We start from the raw sequence: 15,333 nt of genomic DNA, 5'->3' as shown, positions 1-15,333 counted from the left end.
TTGCTTGTTACTTCCTCAAAGAACTCTAATAAATTAGTCAAACACGATTTCCCTTTCACAAATCAGACTCTGCCTGATTGCATTGAGATTTTCTAAGTGACCTGCTATAACCTCTTTAATAATAGATTCTAGCATTTTCCCTATGACAGATGTTAAGCTAACTGGCCTGTAGTTTCCTGCTTTTTGTCTCCCTCCTTTCTTGAATAGAGGAGTTACATTCACTATTTTCCAATCTGATGGGACCCTTCCAGAATCTAGGGAATTTTAGAAAATTAATAACAATGCAGCTACTATCTCTGCAGCCACTTATTTTAAGACCCTAGGATGAAGTCTGTCAGGACCTGGAGACTTGTCAGCTTTTAGTTCTAATAATTTTTTCGAAATCCTTTCCCTGGTGATTGTAAATGTTTTAAGTTCCTCCCTCCCTTTCACCTCTTGATTCACAATTATTTCTGGCATGTTATTTGTATCCTCTACAGTGAAGACGGGCACAAAAATCTGTTCAATTCATCCGGCATTTCCTTATTCCCCATTATTAATTCCCCAGACACACTCTCTAGAGGACCAACGCTGACTTTACTTACTCTTTTCCTTTTTAAATACCTGTAGAAACTCTTACTATCTGTTTTTATATTTCTAGCTAGCTTTCTCTCGTACTCTAATTTCTCCCTCCTTATTCTTTTAGTCATTCTTTGCTGGTTTTTATATTCTGTCCAATCTTCTGACCTGCCACTAATCTTTGCGGAATTGTATGCTTTTTCTTTCAATTTGATACTGTCTTTAACTTCCTTAGTTAGCCACGGATGGTACGTTCTTCCCCTAGAGTCTTTCTTTCTCACTGGAATGTATCTTTGCTGAGTGTTATGAAATATCTCATTAAATGTCTGCCACTGCTTTTCTACTGACCTATCCCTTAACCTAATTTCCCAGTTCACTTTAGCCAGCTCTGTCTTCATGCCCTCATAATTGCCCTTATTTAAGTTTAAAACATTAGTCTTAGACTTACTCTTCTCTCCCTCAAATTCAATCATATTGTGAAATTCAATCATATTGTGAAATTCAATCATATTGTGATCACTGCTACCTAGAAGCTCCTTTACAATGAGGATTAATTACACATTAACAGATCTCTCTGGTTGGCTCTAGAACCTGCTGTTCCAAGAAACTGTCCCAAAAGCACTCTAGGAACTCATCTTCCAGGCTACCTTTGCCAATCAGATTTTTCCAATCTATATGTAGATTAAAATCACCCATGATTATCGCTGCTGCTTTCTCACAAGCCCCCATTATTTCTTCCTGTATACCCTGTCCTACAGTGTGGTTACTGTTAGGGGGCCTATAAACTACTCCCACAAGTGACTTCTTGCCTTTACTATTTCTTATCTCATCCAAACTGATTCTACATCTTGGTCTTTAGAACTAAGGTCATTTCTTTCTATTATATTCAATTCATCCTTAATTATCAGAGCTACCCCTCCACCTTCTCCTAGCTTCCTGTCCTTCTGAAATGTCAAGTACCCTTGACTATTCAGGATCCAGCCTTTGTCATCTTGCAGCCATGCCTCTGTAATGACCATCAGATCATACATATTTATTTCTATTTGAGCTGTCAATTCATGCATTTTGTTACGAATGCTACACGCATTCAGATACAAAGCCTTAAGTGCTGTCTTTTTACTATTTTTGCAACCTCTAGCCTTATCTGCTGCCACACTCTTAAGTTTGCATGCTATGTCCCTTCCTCCCACTTTCTGATTATCATTTCGCTTAATGCTACCTTGCTCTCTTGCCTTGTCTTCTTTCTTTAACTTATCACATCTTCCCCTACTTGATCCCTCACGCCCACTATTTAGTTTAAAGCCCTCTCTACCGCCCTAGTTATATGATTTGCCAGAACACTGGCCTCAGCACGGTTCAGATGAAGGCCGCCCCAACGGTACAGCTCCCACTTTCCCCAGTACTGGTGCCAGTGCCCCATGAATCGAAACCCATTTCTCCCATGCCAATCTTTGAGCCACAAATTTAACTTTCTAATCTTATTCACCCAATGCTAATTTGCTTGTAGCTCAGGTTATTACCTTTGAGGTTCTGCTTTTCAATTTAGCCCCTAGCTGCTCATACTCCCTAAGCAGAATTTCTTCCCTCGTCCTACCTAGTAATATTAAATATGTCTTAGAAAGGTAGTATATGCTAAATCAATGAGCAATGTGGGAGGGCAATAAACTGGGGTGTGAGGGGAGGAAATGTGTTGATTCAAGTGCATGGAGTAATGAGTTAGTTTACTGAGGTGATCATTTTCATGTTTCATAAACCAGAACGGATAGGATGGAAAAATCCAGAGCAACCGACCTGCATCTGTTACAACATGTGGGTCAAATTTAAGAAGTTAGGTCAGTAACACTGTCCCAGTTAACCACCACCGTGCAGGTGATCTTAAGCTGAGCTGTTTATGTTCTCTGTTAAATTAGTCATGGGTTGGGCTAGCTGTCATAATTGTCATAAAATATCATAATTAATCAAAAATAAAATAGTAAGCTGAGGACTAGAGATTGGAAACAGTTGATTATTTGTTCTAGCCTTAGACACTGTTCTTGATATAAGGAATAACATCATCAGATGTTCGAACAGGTATCAACTGGATTTTCATCCTGGTTGTGCATGGAGTGATGGTACTAAATTTCTCTGTGAATTTGTCCCATCAGTATCAGTAAATCTAGAACTGCTGTCAGATCCCATTTTTTTCCTCTTCTTTCTAATGCCAGTGGTTTGGGCTACTGGCAAGGCTTAGAGAACGAAGCTGATCATTCTAAAAAGGGATTGTTTGTAGAACTACTGCCTCATCATTTGCTTTTTCACATTTCCTTGGTGGAAATAAAATCAGCTATTGCCTAGTATCTCCACAATAGGGTCTAAAATTGTTTCTTTAATCATAGACATTTCTCCGAACAAAGTCATCTGGAAGCCTGTTTTCAGTTGGTTGGTTTTCACTTGCGCTCTGTCACTGAGTGCTAAAAATGAAAAGTGTAATTGCATAGTCTGCTGGATAGATACCTATTTAAACCTGCCTTTTATCAAATCTGGATGCAAAGTGGCTGTTAGGAACACCAGCAGGAAAGGTTTCATTAAAGAATCCATTTTATGTTCAGGACTCCATTTTGTAGTTAAAAGACAGTTTTTTTCAGAATTTTTTGAAACAGGCGATATCTGTAGAATGTCAACAAATCAGCTCAAATCTCCAAGACTGTACCAATTGTTGTCGTACAAGATAGCCTTGTGTAGTTCTAATCTTCTAGTAGATACATCTATCTGTTTCACGACAATATGTTAACCTTTTCTATACTTGTTATGAGACCAACTTTCTGGAATGCTGAGCTGATGTAAGTTGGTGCAAAACCAAGAGTGAAGCATATGGAGGACATAATGTAATGGTCTTTAAGCAGAGCTTAAAAAGTGAGACCATTGTAAGGAAGTTAGGGAAGATCCAGAGGGCTAATCACCCTGCAACTGAACTCAGCAACTGTAACATGAGGTCTCCCCAGCCTTCATATCGCTGTGTGTCTTCTGTAATAAAATCTATAGAATGAGGATTGATTCTATTGGGATTAGTCAGGCAGGAAGTACAGAAGAATTGGTTCATTGTAAAGCCCAGACTGATGGGGTAAAAATATCTCCTCTCTGAGAGCTGTAAGAGTCCTGTGGAAAATAACCTGAATCTAGTTCCCAGTACCAGTCCACAGCACAAATTTACCCATAACTTGGCACAATTTGCTTTAAATTAGCATTCGGAAAAATGGAAATGAATTCACTCTACTTTAGTTGCTGGGAGATTTTATGAGTTTGAGGTCAAGGTATCTTGTTGTAACAGTGTAGAAATTGCTTTACTTCACATCTGGCTTATACCCACATATGACCTGGGAGTGCTTAATGCTGACAGTGGATTCCAAGAGTGTAAAACTTCAAATCATACCCATGACATTCTCCGCTTTGAGCACAAAAAAATCATCTCCCCCCCCTCCCCCCAACATTGTAAAACATATTTCACAAAGTTTATTACCATGGAGTGTGGCAGTTGTGCGTCAAAGACATAGAGCGTACTCCAAGTTCATAAAACATCCTTAAGGCTGCTAAACTGCTGTCAATTGAGTGTCCTCCTTCAATACTGATTAGACAAGCTATTTTTTCAGTATCATTGATGCCTAGATTTTAAAAAAATCAACAAATTGAATTATCATCAATATTCTTTATCGTATATATAAATTGAGAAATGTTAAATTTCCAGATGAGCTTTATTGAAATGTTCTTAACTGGTACCTTTTGAAGAAGTAACCAACTCAAATTCGGGATATTTCCTGCACATCCGTTTGATGACATCTATTTGTTCCAGGGTCAGGCGAACAGCATCCTTGTTTTGGGAGGAGCACAGTACATATGCAGACCACAACTGTAATGAAGAATTATGTCATGTTGTATTTAATGCATGCATTATGATTTTTAAAATTAACAAGCCTCAGGCAAGAAGAAAGGCAAGAAGATATTTTTCCCCATTGAGTGCTGGATGTACAGAACAGAATCTCTCGAAAAGCTGTTGATGGCTGATTAATTTAAATAGGTGGTGGATAAATATCTAAATATTTACGTGCTTCCTCGAAACCATCTGGTGCCCTAATGTCCTTTAGGGAAGGAAACCTGCCGTCCTTACCGGGGTCTGGCCTATACATGACTCCAGACCCATAGCGATGTGGTTGATTCTTAATCGCCCTCTGAAATGGCCTAGCAAGCCACTCAGTTGTACAATCCCGCTACAGAAAGTCACAATAACAATAAAACCGGACGGACCACCCAGCATCGGACCACTAGGCACCGGACACGACAAAGGCAAACCAAGCCCAGTCGACCCTGCAAAGTCCTCCTTACTAACATCTGGGGACTTGTGCCAAAATTGGGAGAACTGTCCCACAGACTAGTCAAGCAACAGCCTGACATAGCCATACTCACAGAATCATACCTTTCAGCCAACGTCCCAGACTCTTCTATCACCATCCCTGGGTATGTCCTGTCCCACCAGCAAGACAGACCCACCAGAGGTGGCAGTACAGTGGTATACAGTCAGGAGGGAGTGGCCCTGGGAGTCCTCAACATTGACTCCGCACCCCATGAAATCTCATGGTATCAGGTCAAACATGGACAAGGAAACCTTCTGCTAATTACCACCTACCGTCCTCCCTCAGCTGATGAATCAGTCCTCCTCCATGTTGAGCACCACTTGGAGGAAGCACTGAGGGTAGCAAGGGCACAGAATGTACTCTGGGTGGGGGACTTCAATGTCCATCACCAAGAGTGGCTCGGTAGCACCACTACTGACCGCGAGTCCTGAAGGACATAGCTGCCAGACTGGGCCTGCGACAGGTAGTGAGCGAACCAACACGAGGGAAAAACCTACTTGACCTCATCCTCACCAATCTATCTGTCGCAGAGGCATCTGTCCATGACAGTACTGGTAGGAGTGACCACCGCACAGTCCTTGTGGAGACGAAGACCCGTCTTCACGCTGAGGACACCATCCAATGTGTTGTGTGGCACTACCACCGTGCTGAATGGGATAGATTCAGAATAGAGCTAGCAGCTCAAAACTGGGCATCCATGATGCGCTGTGGGCCATCAGTGGCAGCAGAACTGTATTCCAGCACAATCTGTAACCTTATGGCCTGGCATATTCCTCACTCTACCATTACCAACAAGCCAGGGGATCAACCCTGATTCAATGAGGAGTGTAGAAGAGCATGCCAGGAGCAGCACCAGGCATACCTAAAAATGAGGTGCCAACCTGGTGAAGCTACAACAAAGGACTACACGCATGCTAAACAGCGGAAACAACATGCTATAGACAGAGCTAAGCGATTCCACAACCAACGGATCAGATAAAAGCTCTGCAGTCCTGCCACATCCAGTCGTGAATGGTGGTAGACAATTATGGGAGGAGGAGGCTCTGTGAACATCCCCATCCTCAATGACGGCAGAGTCCAGCATGTGAGTGCAAAAGACAAGGCTGAAGCATTCGCAACCATCTTCAGCCAGAAGTGCCGAGTGGATGATCCATCTCGGCCTCCTCCCGATATCCCCACCATCACAGAAGCCAGACTTCAGCCAGTTCAATTCACTCCACGTCATATCAAAAAATGGCTGAGTGCACTGGATACAGCAAAGGCTATGGGCCCCAACAACATCCCGGCTGTAGTGCTGAAGATTTGTGCTCCAGAACTAGCTGCGCCTCTAGCCAAGCAGTTCCAGTACAGCTACAATGCTGGCATCTACCCCACAATGTAGAAAATTGCCCAGGTGTGTCCTGTCCACAAAAAGCAGGACAAATCCAATCTGGCCAATTACTGCCCCATCAGTCTACTCTCAATCATCAGCAAAATGATGGAATTACTCACCAATAACCTGCTCATCGATGCTCAGTTTGGGTTCCACCAGCACCACTCGGCTCCAGACCTCATTACAGCCTTGGTCCAAACATGGACAAAAGAGCTGAATTCCAGAGGTGAGGTGAGAGTGACTGCCCTTGACATCAAGGCAGCATTTGACCGAGTGTGGTACCAAGGAGCCCTATTAAAATTGAAGTCAATGGGAATCGGGGAAAACTCTCCAGTGGCTGGAGTCATACCTAGCACAAAGAAAGATGGTAGTAGTTATTGGAGGCCAATCATCTCAGCCCTAGGATATTGCTGCAGGAGTTCCTCAGGTCCTAAGCCCAACCATCTTCAGCTGCTTCATCAATGACCTTCCCTCCATCATAAGGTCAGAAATGGGGATGTTCGCTGATGATTGCACAGTGTTCATATACATTCGCAACCCCTCAGGTAATGAAGCAGTCTGTGCCAGCATGCAGCAAGACCTGGACAACATCCAGGCTTGGGCTGATATGTGGCAAGTAACATTCGCGCCAGACAAGTGCCAGGCAATGACCATCTCCAACAAGAGAGAGTCTAACCACCTCCCCTTGACATTCAACGGCATTACCATCGCCGAATCCCCCACTATCAACATCCTGGGGGTCACCATTGACCAGAAACTTAACTGGACCAGCCACATAAATACTGTGGCTATAAGAGCAGGTCAGAGGGTGAGTATTCTGTGGCGAGTGACTCACCTCCTGACTCCCCAAAGCCTTTCCACCATCTACAAGGCACAAGTCAGGAGTGTGATGGAATTCTCTCCACTTGCCTGGATGAGTGCAGATCCAACAACACTCAAGAAGCTCGACACCATTCAGGACAAAGCAGCTTGCTTGACTGGGACCCCATCCACCGCCCTAAACATTCACTCCCTTCACCATCGGCGCACCATGGCTGCAGAGTGTACCATCTACAGGATGCACTGCAGCAATTCGCCAAGGCTTCTTCGACAGCACCTCCCAAACCCGCGAACTCTACCACCCAGAAGGACAAGGACAGCAGGCACATGGGAACACCACCACCTACATGTTCCCCTCCAAGTCACACACCATCCCGACTTGGAAATATATCGCCGTTCATTCATCGTCGCTGGGTCAAAATTCTGGAACTCCCTACCTAACAGCACTTTGGCAGAACCTTCACCACGCGGACTGCAGTGGTTCAAGAAGGCGGCTCACCACCTTCTCAAGGGCTTTGCTGACTACTTTTGCGCTGTCTGCAAGTATGAGCCTGAGAAACCTCAGACCACCACTTTAACTCTCCCTTCCATTCTCACTGTGACCTCCATATCATTAGCCTTGTACACTGTTCCAACTAAGCTCAATGCAAGCTTCAAGAAAAATATCTGATCTTCACCTGAGCATGCTGCTGTCCTCTGGTCTGAACCTTTCCTTCAGTGACATCAAACTTTAGCTATATTGTATGATTCTATGATATCGTCATTTCTAACTTATTTTAATTACTTCGTGCCTTGGTTTTCCATTTTCTCCATCTCTCCCATTTTGTTTCATGTCCCCATGCCTCCAACTTCCTTGGCTATTTACAAGCCCTTTTTTAATGTCTCAATGTTGGTACCTATGACTTAAGTGAGATGATGTGTTGCATCATTCCACTCATGATTCCTCTGTTTTGAGATGTACATATATTTATATTGTGTGTGTGTTCCTCACTCCCTTTTTTACTGATTGTATTTTCTATAACTGTTCACTTCTTATTTTTCAGTTCTGAAAAGTGCCCACCCAAAAAATAAACGTATTTGTTGTTTCCACAGATGTTGACTGAACTGCTGTATGTTTCCAGCATTTTCTGTTCTTTTGTTTTGGATAAACATCTGGTCGGAAACAGGATCAGTGATTATTGGGATAAGTATAGGCTGAGATGATTAAATACTCCAGGGACAAAATGGACCTTGTGCTGTCAGACAGAGGAGGAATATCTAGATTAAACTCTGAAGATGAGAGGATGGATAAATATTTAGATGTTTTGTTTGATTATCTTTGGGAATCGGGAAGTTTCCATGCCGAACTTTGCCTCGGGAGATTAAATAGATGGGGAGATTGTATATATGTCTGGTTGGATATATGGGCTGAATTGCCATTCCTCATTTCCATACTTCGTTATTTAAAAGATATGACAAACTTTTTTTTTCCCTTCTTCTCCTGCCGTTTTTCTTCCTCCTCCCCCTCTCCTGAAGGTGTTGATTCTTTGCTGGAGTGTAGTTCCACAGACTCTGGCCAACCTCTGGTATTTCACCCATGTGTCCATTCTTCATGCATGAGTCTAGACAGTTGGGGTTGGCAAGCTGTTTTTTAGGGAAGGCACTGCAGCCAAGCCCAATCCTTTTCTTGTCCAACACCTACACAAATGGACTTCAGCACAGGTTCAATGTAGCATGCAGGAGTGAGAGCCCTGGCTAATGTTCTCCTGCCAAACCCAGGGACACGAAGGCAGATTGGAGCACACCTACTGTTCTAGCTCCTGGAGATCAGCTAATTGAGCCCAAACCTGGGACTTCCCGGTCTGTATGGCTTAGTTACTAACTGGATAAACTAACTGAGCCATGAGGGGAGCCATCTGACATTACGGGAAGACACATGGTTACACAGACAGAAGCAAAGTTTTAGTGAGTTTTTTTTCAAGTCTTACCAAATTGAAGTACTGCTTTTAAATTTAAAATCTAGATTATTCGCCCCTATTTTTATGTTTCTGTTACTGCACATTAATATCTGAGAGAAGCTAGAGTGGTGAATTCCGATACACTTCCAGTGCAGGATCTTCAATCACATAAGTGAATTCATCAAAATTAATAAGAATTAATAAAAAGGCCATTTTCAACTGTAGTAGAATCTGGATCCTGTTATAATTCCCATTCACTCCTACTAAAAAAAAATAGCAATCCATTCATAAAATAGCAATAGAAAGTTTTTGTTCTCTCCTTATCCATCTACCATTCATTTACTTCCATTAGGTAGAAATCCCAATCCAAGCTCAGTATTTCTTTTCAAATTAATCAAAAATTAAATGTGCATTACATGAATAACCCGATTACCCCAACAATGCATTTACTCAGAAGCATTTCATAGTCAGATACTTTCTTGTATAATTGTAATGGCAATTCTTTTGAGAATGTAAACTGTTTTTTATTACTTTCAACTTATGGTATCTTAACAGACATTAAAAATTCACACATGTTGCACAGGACTCTGTAATTTGAGCTGAAAGCATAATAGAATATATTAATTTGGGAACTTCAATTTAGGGGGACAAGGATGAAGCAGTGAGTTGGCATGCTGTCCTTTCGCTTCTGAGATCGCGTTTCGTATCCAGCCTAGACTGAAGAGCCAAGAATCTCCTTTCTCTTTCTGCCAAGTATAAAGGTCCTAAGTAAAATGAGTTTAGACAGTGCCCAACCACCTCCAAGTGGGTACAAATCACAGCACAAAACTTCCAATGATTTAGAATAAAATTGGCCAGTCTCACTCAGAAAGGTCACAAGCTTGGCCTGCATGGGAACAATTCAAACTGATACAAACATTAGGGTCTGTATCTGTTTTTTTTCAGATAACATGGACAAATACAATTCATGTTGATAGAAAAAGAGTTTGGAGATTTTCCATTTTTATTCACCTGAAATGAATATTCTCCTTAGTATAGTGAAATTGACTGTGATTGTACACGTATCTGTTTTCAAAGGTTGCTGTTACCAGCAACTCAGCAGCTGAGAGTTTAAGGTGCCCACCTTGCAATCTTCATAACTGTAGATTTGAATCCCAGCATTGGCTGAAACTACAGTATGCCAGCACAAACTACAGTATGCCAACACACAAACTACAGTATGCCAACACACAGACTACAGTATGCCAACACACAGAAACTACAGTATGCCAACACACAGAGCCAGGTGTGTGATAGCTTTAATTAGGTCACAGCCTCAAGCTGCAATATCCAACCACAGTACCCTTTAGTTTCAAATGATAAAAGTACTGCTCATCATGAAAGTTCAATGTACTCTACTCGCCAGTTCATCCTCTCAATAACTCGCGACTTGCAGAATGTACCAGGCACTCAGCTTCTAGACCAGGATGACATGGGGCAGGGAGGGGTAAGCAGCAGTAACAAGAGCAGTGAAAGATGAAAACTGAGAAAATATACCTGGGCTCCCACATTTCCTGCTTTTAGTTTGTTAATATTTGTATACGTCTTGGTCACAGTTTTCAAATCAACTGCCGTTAGGTTGTTGTTGAAGTATCTTCTCAGCTGTAGTGCTAAATCATTGTGGCTAAGAACAATAACAAATGATTATCAGCTTATTCTAAATGCTACTTTTAGAAGTTAAATTGTCTTGATTCTGGTTTAACTACATCAGTTAACACAAATTAACACAGGTCAAAAATTTGCATTAAAATCCGTTGGTATAATACATCTGAGCTTTGACTCGTAGAAAAGAAAACAAGCAGTGTGCCAAATGCATTCAGGCAATTAAGAATATTTTACATTATTTCCCCAAAACTATTTCCCTCCCCCCTGGCTGGCATAGCTGCCTGGGTGGCAAAGTTCCCTGACTGAATGCAGACACCTATCCTGTGACTTCTCTGACTGGCATTGCTGGTTAGTGTCAAATTAGGGGCAGGTTTGTACTGGAGGTCCATGCCCCCTTGGAACTCATTTCACATTGGACCCTAACAACAAACACAGAAGATCTCCATCCCATCACTGTGTGTGCTGAATTTGAATCCATCATGCAGAGGCCAAAGGCCATTATCTAACCGACTGCACCATCCGATTCCCCACATTTTTCTTAAACACTTAGCCCAATATTAACGGCATATGAAAGGAGCATTAAAGGAGCAAGTCCTTTCCCAACAGTTATTTTGTGTAATTTAGTTTTTAATATCTGGTTCACTACTAACTGAGTTTGTGTGCAGTATTCACAAAATGTTGAGTTGTTCAATATGTGTTGATAACCTGAAGCTCAAGTTTGTGGGAAAGTAGAGTTGGGCACACACGTGGAAGCTAACCCCATGGTTTCGGAAAATATTGCCAAGGGACAGCATGTAGATGAGAAAGTCAGTGACTGCTAAATAGTGAGGTCTGAAATACAGACATCCGTAATCATAACGCATTATTTCTTTGATTCCAGTATGCACATGACTGGTGCAGGCGTTTATGCATAGTCAAGGACGAAAACAATGAAGGATCCAATGGCCATTTGTTACAGTGCATGCACCGAGGTCACGGGAAACCCATTCTTTATTGGAGGTATTTTCAGGTTAGTTGCTTACTGTTGATGGTACTTATCCATAAAGTTAGATGGGAAGGTAAGTAAATATCATATTCCATGGCTACTGATGTAATATAATACTTATAGAAAACATTTTGCTTTTTGTTATGTGATTGGTTAACTTACTGTATAATACTGTTTCACTTTGGTAGCCATGGAATACTGCAGTTTTATGAAATGTACACACAGTTAATGTTTTAATGAAATAAAATTTGCTCTGATTTTGAAGACTGCAAATGATGATGAGCACTCACAAAAATAAGTTGACACTGTCTAGGCAACTGAGCAGTGCAATTTAAATGATTACAGGAATCACATGCTGATCAAAGAAGCATTACCGCCACTAGAAAATTGTTGGGCTAGCATTTTCCAATGTTTTTTAAATAAGCAACTTAATCACATTGTTTGAATTTTTAAAAAAGCATGTTCAAAAACAGAAGTGATACAAAAATATAGAAAATGCTGGAAAGGCAGCAAAGATAAAGAGAAAGCAGGGCGGACATTGCAACTGAGATCTTTGATGAAGAGCTCCATCCAAAACAGATCACAAAATAAATTCGGATGAGAAAGGGGCTCAGCTCTAGAGAAACAGAATACCGAAGCAGGGAGGTAATGTTGAATTTATATACAACCTTGGTTAGACCACACTTAGGGTGCGGTGTGCAGTTCTGGTCTCCAGACCACAAAAATAATATTGAAGCACTGGATAAAGTGCAGAAAAGATTTACAAGGCTGTTAGCAGAACTGAGAGGATGCAACTACCAGGAAAGCATGGGCAGACTGAGACTCTTCTCTCTGGAAAAGAGAAGCCTAAGAGGAGACCTGATAGAAGTCTTCAAAATTATGAAGGAGTTCAATTGATTGGATGTGGAGAAACTGTTTCCACTTGTGGGTGAGTCCAGAACAAGGGGACATAAATATAAGATAGCCATTAACAAATCAAATAAAGAATTTAGGAGGAATTTCTTTACACAGAGAGTGGTGAGAATGTGGAACTCATTGCCACATGGAGTGGTTGAAAGAGATAACATGGATGCATTTAAGGGGAGGCTTGATGCATACATGATGGAGAAGGCAATAGAGGGATATAGGGCAGTGTGGGAAGAGGTAATTAGAGTGGGAGGAGGCTTGTGTGGTGTATGAACACTGGCAATTTAGTGCCCATAAATGCTCCAAGCTGCAGTCTCCCATCATGGCACCCAATTGTTTCTTAATTGATTGCATGGTTTTGTCTCCACTACTCTACCCTAAAGTCTATTCTTGTACGATGGACTTCCTGATATCAATCCTAAATTTACCATTTACTGGTTTGAGTCCGCGTTCCCTTGTCCTATTGCCATTGCTTAGTTTGAAGTTAGTTTAATGCCGTTGTGAAATTCCAGCATTTTCTGTTTGATTTCATTTTGCTTTTCATCTCTGAATGTTTACCCTCCTTTAAATGAATAATCTTCCAAAAAGTGAATGGTGTGTAAGGAAGTAAAGTAAATATAAAGATCATACCCATCAATTAATGGCGCCTGTTGCATTATTTCTTTGCAAGCTTCCTTTTCTTTCATGACTCTTGAGGACACAAGTCTGGCAGAAAGTAGTAAGAGTAGAAATGAAACTGGGTGCAGCGATGCCCAGAAACCCATCTTGTCGGAGGAAACTTTTATCCCAGGTTTGTAGAGCTGTGAACAACCAGTATTCTCTATGGCGATAAGACCCAGTCAGCTGTTGGGGGGGGGGGGGGGGGTGGTGGCGGGCGGAAATAACAAATGCAGAATTGGAAAGTGACACAACTCGTTTGTTTCAGTGACAGATACTGCAGTGGGACCACTGGAAATGTTTTCTTGGGGCAGGGGGGCGTGGAAAACACGGTTCCTTCCAAAAGAATCCAGATGAGCAGTAGGTGAGAGCATGCGGGATATTCCCTCCTCATACCCCCTTGGAAGTCCTGCTTAGTGAAGTCTCAGTGCCCTTCAAAGAGAGAGAAAGAAAGACGTGCATTCATATAGCATCTTTCACAACCCAAAACACTTTACAGCCAATGAAGTACTTTTGAAGTGTAGTCACTGTTGTGATGTAGGAAATGTGGTAGCCAAATTGCGCACAGCAAGCTCCCACAAACAGCAATGTGATAATGACCTGTTATAGTGATGTTGGTTGAGGGATAAATATTGGCCAGAACACCAGGGAGAACTCCCCTGCTCTTCTTCAAATAGTGCCATGGGATCTTTTGGGTCCACCTGTGAAAGCAGATGGGTTTAAGGTCTCATCCGAAGGAGGCACCTCCAACAGTGCAGCACTCCCTCAGTACTGCACTGAAGTGTCAACCTGGATTTTGTGCTTTAGGGGGTGATTTTAAACCCCAAGAACGGGTGGGTTGAGGGCGGGTGGGAGTTGAATCTCGTTGTTTTTTGGGTCGCGACCGCAACCCGGCTTTCTTTCCAGGTTTAATGTCGACGTGGAAAAGCACAAGCACATGCTTCCCACTGGGAATGCCAAGTCCAAAAATTTTGCAGTCGCAACCCAAAAAAAACCCATTTTCAACTCCCACCCATTCTGGGCGTTTAAAATCTCTCCCTAGGTCTCTGGATGAGACTCAACCCTCTGACTCAAAGGCGAGAGTGCTACCACTGAGCTAAGTTTGACACTATAGAGCCCGGGACGCCTGAATTAAGAATGAAACATGTTTACAGAGCGTTTCACAGGACTTTGTTAAGCTGTCTGGATTCCGGTTGCCGGGTGATCCCCAGGTTTAATTTACCCAAAGATAAGCCACATTGTAAACCGTGAATTAGCTTTACCACCGTAACAAGACAGCAAGCCCCGTCCCTGGCGGAGTTGCAACTGGCCCCCTTAAACGCAGCGCTACATTTGGTAAAGAGACTGCCTGACGATGTCTAACCTCTCCCCTCTGTACCTGTCCCGCTCCACTTCCTGCTCACACTCTGGGAAAGGGTTTCCACTTCGGTACCTTCTTATCTCTGGTGCCCCTGCTGCTGCCGGCGACTCGTGGATCTCCGCGACACCCCAGTCCATCACCGGCATCTCCACATCCTGACCCTTGAGGCTCTGCTGAGCGAATTACTCGGTTATAAAACGCCTACATTTCCACTGACATCACACAGTCCCACCTCAAACCTGGACTTCGTACAGCACTGCCTCGTGTGCTAATGCAAATAATCTGAAGATATAAATTGTGGCGTCACCTAATATCCCAGTAGTCCTGTGTATTTTATTTAAGAGTTGGGGTACTGCAATTGGGACCAGGTCCCTGGGTAGGGAGAGGGAAATTCTTCCAAGGTTCACATTCCTGATCCTTATCCAAAGAGATAAGTCGGGGTGGGGGGAGAGAAGGGAGAAGGGGGAAGTTGAGCACAGGTTCAGTCTTGACTGTGATGCCTTCCACAATCATATAGTCTGACTGCATCCACCGTCCAGGCTCACACATTTAGAATAGCCAGTTGCTAAGGCACTGGAGGATTGCCAGATACCAGTGCCTGCAGAACCATACCACAGCGAGAGTCAGAAACCAAATATCAGGAGAGAAAATAGATGGGGGGTGACTTTCAAAAGAAGTTAGAATTGACAGCACTGAAATTGTAAACCAAT

The 15,333-nt window shown here is 42.5% G+C and overlaps 1 protein-coding gene across 1 annotated transcript in view; it reads right to left on the bottom strand.

The window, feature by feature from the left end:
• The window catches only part of dpep2 (dipeptidase 2), a 49,564-nt gene extending 34,795 nt beyond the window's left edge, over positions 1 to 14,769 (bottom strand). Inside the window, exons 1-5 of the mRNA XM_067997568.1 lie at positions 14,642 to 14,769; positions 13,237 to 13,443; positions 10,608 to 10,734; positions 4,312 to 4,441; positions 4,055 to 4,196 (exon numbers count right to left, since the gene is read on the bottom strand). Of these exons, the coding sequence (XP_067853669.1) occupies positions 4,055 to 4,196; positions 4,312 to 4,441; positions 10,608 to 10,734; positions 13,237 to 13,443; positions 14,642 to 14,769 (734 nt within the window). The remainder of the gene's footprint in view (positions 1 to 4,054; positions 4,197 to 4,311; positions 4,442 to 10,607; positions 10,735 to 13,236; positions 13,444 to 14,641) is intronic.
• Positions 14,770 to 15,333: the final 564 nt, after the last annotated feature.

The sequence above is a fragment of the Heptranchias perlo genome, chromosome 16, assembly GCF_035084215.1.
Source record: "Heptranchias perlo isolate sHepPer1 chromosome 16, sHepPer1.hap1, whole genome shotgun sequence".
In the NCBI taxonomy this organism is placed as follows: Eukaryota; Metazoa; Chordata; class Chondrichthyes; order Hexanchiformes; family Hexanchidae; genus Heptranchias; species Heptranchias perlo.
This window is presented reverse-complemented; position numbering and strand designations above follow the sequence as displayed.